This window comes from Tachyglossus aculeatus, unplaced genomic scaffold, assembly GCF_015852505.1.
Source record: "Tachyglossus aculeatus isolate mTacAcu1 unplaced genomic scaffold, mTacAcu1.pri scaffold_130_arrow_ctg1, whole genome shotgun sequence".
NCBI lineage: Eukaryota > Metazoa > Chordata > Mammalia > Monotremata > Tachyglossidae > Tachyglossus > Tachyglossus aculeatus.
In genome coordinates, this window is record NW_024044859.1 from 176,519 (window position 1) to 183,868 (window position 7,350).

Consider the following 7,350-nt stretch of genomic DNA (forward strand, 5'->3'; position numbering starts at 1 on the left):
GAGGAATAAAGGGAGCAAGTCAAGGCAACACAGAAATAAGTAGAAGAAAAGGATAGTAGAGAAGAAAAGGATAGGAGGGCTTAGTCAGGGAAGGCCTCTTGGTGGAGATGTGCCTTCAGAGAAGGCTTCCCAATTAATTAATCAATCCATCAATGGCATTTATTGAGCATTTACTGTGTGCAGAGCACTATACTAAGTGCTTGGGAGAGCACAATATAACAATAAACAGACACATTCCCTACCCACAAAGAACTTACAGTCTAGTAGGGGAGACAGACATGAATACATATAAATAAATTACAGATATGGACATAATTGCTTTGGGCCTCCCACCTAATAGCTGCTCTGTCCATACCCTTAATCCGCAGCTGCTCTGCTCCAGCTCCTACCTCTCGGCTGCTCGGTCTCAGCCCGACAGTTACTTTGGTCTTGTTCAGGCCAATTAGACTCCCATCCCCTTCTCCAGCTACAGCTGAAGTGGACAGATATGCAAGTCTGAGTTCCTCCCCACCCTTAGCCTGGTCCTGGACTATGTCGGGAGACAGGCCCCTGACCAGAAAACACCACCATCCATCAGTAGCTGCTCCCATGTGTGGACTCTGAGGTGGAAAATGGGGTCAACACACTGGAAAGCCTGAGCATTTTCTGGGCACTAAGCTTAGCCTCCCAGTCTCCCCTCCCCCAGTAATAAAACACTCCCTTGATGGATCTAAATGCTGATTTCATTCTTTTTCCTGTGCAGATGTACAAACAGAAAGATCCAAAATAGAAAGCCAGGCAGTCAATCTGAGGCAGACAGGCAGAAATTCTTGGTCATTCAGTCACAGGCAGACAGGCTGGTGAACAGGAAGTCAGTCAGTCACAGGAAGGTAGCTCTTAATCACTGTTGGACTCTGCCATAGCTTTGCCCTGACTGGACACTTCTTGACCCAGATATCCATCTTGGCTGCCCGCTTCAGAGATGCCACAGGCTCAGTCTTGCTTCACAGGCCCACTGGGCAGAGAAGAAGAAGGGATGGGTCAGTACCATTGAAACAGCTTCCAGCTCCTAGCCAAGCAACTAGTCACTGAGGTTGTGGAGGGGGCAGGGAGGCCATTTGCCCTCACACTCCTGTCCCTCACAGGAATCTGGGTAATGGCGAGGGGTCTCCCAGGTCCTTTGGAGTGTGAGGTGTGGGGAGGTGATGGTGGTGATTGGGGAGGGGGGGTTGTTTCCCCACCTGTGTCCAATTCCCACTGAAGGATCCAGGAGGGCAAATCGTAGCTGTTTTCAACTGCCTGATTCTACTCTGGCCCTAGGCCCTGGCCTAAGAACATCAGTCTTCCTTCTTGAAATCAAACACTTCCCCAACCCCAAAAGAAAATGACCATTTTTTCATGGTATTTGTTAAGCCCTACTATGTGCCAGGCACTGTAGCAAATATTGGGGTAGATACAAGCTAGTCAAGTTGGACTATATCCATGTCACACATGGGGATCACAGCCTTAATCCCCATTATACAGATGAGGTGACTGAGGCACAGAGAAGTGAAGTGACCTGCCCAAAGTCACACAGCAGGCAAATGACAGAGTCAGGATTAGAATCCAGGTCGTATTGACTCCCAAGTCCATGTTCTATCTACTAAGTTACTGCCTTCTCTCTTGTCTCTCCTCCATTTCACCGGATCTGGGGGATGTTGATACTCTGGGCAGCTTCCGTCGCTGGCACACATCTTTGCTGCATTACCACCGTCTGAACCTAGAGGAGGACTCCCTCCTCCAGCCTCCAGACACGGGCTGCTCTGCCTTTGCGGCAAATAAAGAGGCGGTAGTAATAATGATGGTATTTACTGAGTGTCTCCTGGTTACGAATTACAGTGCTAAGCACTTGAGAATGTTCCAGTGAAGCATGAGATATGTTCTCTACCCTCAAGGAGATTTCAGCCTAGAGGGAGAAACAGACATAAACATATTTACAAATAGAGCAATTATAGAATAAATAATCACAGGTTCAATTAGTTGAACCTTCATTCAAGAGGGCCAAGGAGGGACATAAATAAATACATAAGTGCTAGAGAAAACTGTTGGGTTGATACCCCTCCTGGTGTTGGGAGTTGATCGGGGAAAGTTTGTTGGATGAGGTGGGATTTTAGGAGGGTTTTGAAGGTAAGGAGAGCTGAGGTAAGGTGGATGCTTTGGTGGGAGTCCCAAGGCAGGAAAGCAACGTGAGCAAGAGGTTGGAGTGGGGGGAGATTAGAGCAGGGGACAGTTGGAACGTGAGCATTGGCAGAGCAAAGAGTGACAACTGGGGATCAGCGGGTAGAAAGAACTGAAACTTAAGAGTGGGACGAGCTGGAGGAGAAATGGGAAGCCAATGGTAAGGAGGACTGTTTGATGTAGAGGGAGAGGACAACCATTGGCAGAGTTTGGGGATTAGAGAGAAGTGTGCTGACCAAAATTTCAAGAAGATGATCAGGCCAGCAGGTCCAGGTGGATCGAAAAGTGAGAAAGACTGGAGATGGGGAGACTAGTGAGGAGGTTGATTTGATAGTATAATCATGACACGATGAGTTCTTAAACCCAAGTGGTGACGGTATGGATGGAGAAGACCATGGATCTGGACCATTTTTCTGAGGAAAAATCAGGAGAGTTTAGAAATAGATTGGGTAGAAGGGCAGAACGACAATGATGCCATCCAGGTAATCAGTGGTGTCATCCAGTATGACACCAAGGTTGCAGGCTTCAGGTACAGAGAGGATAGTGATATCTTTTTCATGGTTCTTGTTAAGTGTTCACTATGTGCTAGGTACAGTACTAAGCACTGAAAAGCAGCATGGCTCAGTGGAAAGAGCATGGGCTTTGGAGTCAGAGGTCATGGGTTCAAATCCCAGCTCCACCAATTGTCAGCTGTGTGACTTTGGGCAAGTCACTTCACTTCTCTGAGCCTCAGTTACCTCATCTGTAAAATGGGGTTTAAGACTGTGAGCCCCCAGTGGGACAACCTGATCACCTTATAACCTCCCTAGCTTTGCACACAGTAAGCACTTAATAAATGCCATCATCATCATCACGGAGGTAGACATAAGATAATAGGGTTGGACACAATCTCTGTCCCACATGGAGCTCACTATCTAAATTGGAGGGAGGATGATTTAATTTCCATTTTGTATATGAAGTAACTGAGTCACAAAGACGTTAACTGACTTACCCAAGGTAAGTTAATTGTTACTTCATTGTTAAATGATTTACTCAATAGCTTACTCAAGGTAAGTTCAATTACTTACCCAAGCAGACAAGTGAAAGAATTGGGAATAAGACCCAGATCCTCTGTCTCTCAGGCGCATGCTCTTTCCACTATGCCATGCTTCTTTCTTGTATTTAGAAGAGAAAGGAAAATTGGGAGGATAGGAGGGCTTCGGAGGAAAGATGGGAAGTTCAGTTTTGGGCATATTGAGTTAGAAGTGTTATGCTTGCCATGCGGAGATGCCTTGGAGGCAAAAGGAGATGGAAGATTAAGTAGCTGGGGAGAAGTCAGGGCTAGAGATAGACTTGGGAATCATCAATGGTGAGGGGGTACCTGAAGCTATAAAAGTGAAGACAAGAAGTAGGCCGAGTACAAAGCCTTGAGAGACACTCACCAAGAGGGGACGATAGGTATAAGTGGAGTTAGAAAAGAAAACTGAGACCACTGGCAGGAGAGTACAGAGTCGGCAAAACAGAGATCAGAAAGAATTCTGAGGACTAATGAAGTTGGCCAAGAGGTTGAATTTTCTATAGGGCAGTGGGAAAAATGAAAGGTAAACCCAGGGACTTCAATCACTTCTCTTTCTGATGTTCAGGAAAGGTTTCCTGAACTAGATGGGATCTGAGAGGCCAAGGACTGGGTGGGCTAGATGAGGAAGGAATCTTTGGTTTAATGACATGAACCCTGGACCACAGAAGGCTCACAGCCTAAGTGGTGGGAAGACAGACACACAGGTAAAGATTATAAAGGTCAAGTCCATAACAAAGCAACTATTCAACAACAGAACCAACAACAAGAGAAGAGGTTCCATCGCTATAGGGGGAGCACTCCTTGGGCTCCATTCGACTCCAGGCAGAATAACTCCTGATTGAAACAGTCAGAATCTTCCTAATGTCCTAACAGTCATCAGAGGAGGTCCTGCCCCCTCCAAATCCCATCTAACAAGGAATTCAGGCTCCCCTCTATTCCCAATTCATTTATTCACGCATTCAATCATATTTGTTGAATGCTTACTGTGTGCAGAGCACTGTACTAAGCGCTTGAGGGAATACAATTCAACCATAAATAGACACATTCAATGCCCACAATGGGTTTAGAGTCTAGAGGGGTAGAGACAGAAATCAATACAAATAAAGAAATGGAGCTGGGAGGGAGAAAAAACAAAGGGAGCATGCCAGGGTGATACAGAAGGGAGTGGGAGAAGAGAAAAGGGTGAGATTATTCTGGGAAGGCCTCTTGGAGGAGATGTGCCTTCAGTAAACCTTTGAATCAGAGGAGAGAAATTTGCTGTTGGATTTCAGGAAGGCGTGCATTCCAAGCCAGAGACAGGACATAGGCTAGGTGTGGGTGGTGAGATAGGCAAGACTGAGGCACAGTGAGAAGGCTAGCATTAGAGAAGGGAAGTCTGCTACCTGGGTTGTAAAAGGAGAGTAGTGAGGTGTGTTTTGAGGGGGCCAGGTGGTGGAGCGCTTTAAAGCCAATGGTGAAAAGTTTTTGTTTGATGTGGAGGTGGGTAGGCAACTACAGGAGTTTATTTGAGGAGCGGGGTGACATGTCCTGAATGTTTTTGCAGAAAAATTAACTGGGCAGCAGAATGAATTAAGACCGGGAGTGGGAAGAGACAGAAGGCTGGGAGGTCAGCCAGGAGGCTGATGCAGTAATACAGGCAGGATAGAATGAGTGATTATATTAACATGGTAGCAATTTGTATGGAGAGGAAGAGGTGGATTTTAGCTGTGTTGTGAAAGTGGGACTGACAGGATTTAGTGATGGATTGAATATGTGGGTTGAATGAGAGAGAGCAGTCAAGAATAACGCTAAAGTTATGGGCTTGCAAGATAGGGAGGGTCGACATAGGAGATTCTATGACCGCCTCCTCCCCCCCCCCCGCCCCCCGCCCGAACAACACACAATCAAAACATTCCCAACATTTTAACGGTCATTACACATGATCCTGCCTCCATTGTGCACAGTCTAACTGTTGGTATAGTGAATTCTACTCATCCATTCCCCACAACATTACATTCTCCAGTATCCAAATTCTATGTTCTAACAATTTTCAAAGGACATTGCACCCTTCCATTCTCAGTAATCTAACATTGGTTACATGGAATGCCATTTCCCGATCTGTACATTTCTGCATTCACTAAGGTATTCACTAAGCCTGGTCCCCGGGCTTCTCCATGGTGGTGGTGAGTGGGATGGAAGGAAGGCCCCATCCCATCTGTGCGCAGCCTGGACCAGATCCCTGTCTGCAGTGGCGGGGGTGACCGGCATTTCCTGACTCGTTGACACTCCCTTCTGCACTCAACTCAATCTGCTGCTTCTAGTTCCTCCCCACTCCCGACCCCAGGGCTCAGGGGAATTCCTGCTTCCACTAATGTCCTCAACCATAATGACTGCATTTCCCTCTCACAGCTGGTCCAACAGAGCATGGAGATGGAGAACGAGAGCCACATCACTGAGTTCATCCTGCTGGGGCTACCCACCCCACCAGGGCAACAGGAGCTGTGCTTCATGCTGTTCCTGGCTCTGTACTTTGTCACCATAGTGGGGAACCTACTAACCGTCATGGCCATCAGCACCGACTCACACCTCCACTCCCCCATGTACTTCTTTCTCGCCAACCTATCCTGTGCTGACGTCTGCTTCTCCTCCACCACCGTCCCCAAGATGCTGGCCAACATGCAAACACACAACTCAGCCATTTCCTACACTGGATGCCTGAGCCAGATCTACGTTTTCCTGTTATTTGGAGATCTGGACAATTTCCTCTTGGCCGTAATGGCATATGACCGCTATGTAACCATCTGCCGGCCCCTGAGTTATGTCACAACCATGAGCCCCCGGCTTTCTGCACTGATGGTGGTCACCTGCTGGGTCATCACTGCTGCCTATGCTCTGGTCCACACCCTCCTGGTGGCTCGTTTATCCTTCTGCATAGACAGGGGGGTCCCACACTTCTTCTGTGACCTATCCAGTCTGCTGCATCTCTCCTGCTCTGACACCTCTGTCAATAAACTGGTTATCGGTTATCATCACTGTAGGGGGAGCAGTGGTGGTGGGACCTTTTCTGGCATCCTGGTCTCCTACACCCACATCGTCTGTGCAGTCCTGAGGGTGCCATCTGTGTGGGGGCTGCGTCAAGCCTTCTCCACTTGTGGCTCCCAATTGGCCGTGGTGTCCCTTTTCTATGGGACCGTAATCGGCCTTTACCTGTGCCCCTCCCCTAACCGCTCAGTGGAGCAGGGCTCTGTGGTGGCTGTGCTGTACACGGTAGTAACCCCATTGCTCAACCCCTTCATCTACAGCCTGCGCAACCGTGACCTGCTCCAGGCACTGTGCCGGACCCTGAGCATGTTCTGCCGAAGAAAGGCTCTCTGATAATTCAGCCGCCCGGGGACATCGTTCAAGCGGAGAGTTGAAAATCTTGGATAGACACTCAGGCCCGGGCTATGTAGCAGCTGCAGGGAAGGGGAGAAATTAGTTACCAGTTAGTTATCTATTTTCTGCAGAGGGGCAGGTTGTTCGCCCACTGATTTGGACAGGAAATCTAATGCGGAAGTCGGTACACATCCATTGTGCTTGTATGGTGGGAACAGGAGGAAGCACACAGATGTAAATGGAAACAGCAATGGTGAACAAGGAATGAATGGATAATGCATAAGTAGAAGAAACAAAGCTGTTTCTCAAAGAAGACACCATTAATGGTGAAATTCACCCATGGAGGTTTGTGGGCCTGCAAAGATCCACCACTTGTCAGCTGTATGACCTTGAGCAAGTCACTTTATTTCTCTGTGCCTTATTCATTCATTCATTCAATCGTATTTATTGAGCACTTACTGTGTGCAGAGCACTGTACTAAGAGCTTGGGAAGTACAAGTTGGCAACATATAGAGATGGTCCCTACCCAACAACGGGCTCACAGTCTAGAAGGGGGAGACAGAAAACAAAACATAACAAGTTGACAGGTGTCAAAATCGTCAGAACAAATAGAATTATAGCTTATTTGCCCTATCTGTAAAATGGGGATTAAGACTGTGAGTGAGCCCGTTGTTGGGTAGGGACCGTCTCTAAATGGCGCCAACTTGTACTTCCCAAGCACTTAGTACAGTGCTCTGCACACA

The 7,350-nt window shown here is 47.6% G+C and overlaps 1 protein-coding gene across 1 annotated transcript; it reads left to right on the forward strand.

Moving 5' to 3' along the window:
- The first annotated feature begins 5,656 nt into the window (after window positions 1–5,656).
- Window positions 5,657–6,607, forward strand: LOC119922922 (olfactory receptor 1-like). Its single transcript, XM_038742547.1, has one exon. It carries the CDS (start codon window positions 5,657–5,659, stop codon window positions 6,605–6,607), a length of 951 nt encoding a protein of 316 aa, XP_038598475.1.
- Window positions 6,608–7,350: the final 743 nt, after the last annotated feature.

Bases quoted from the DNA above. Each gene is read 5' to 3' on its own strand.
- LOC119922922 (XM_038742547.1), top strand. From the start codon at position 5,657: ATGGAGATGGAGAACGAGAGCCACATCACTGAGTTCATCCTGCTGGGG.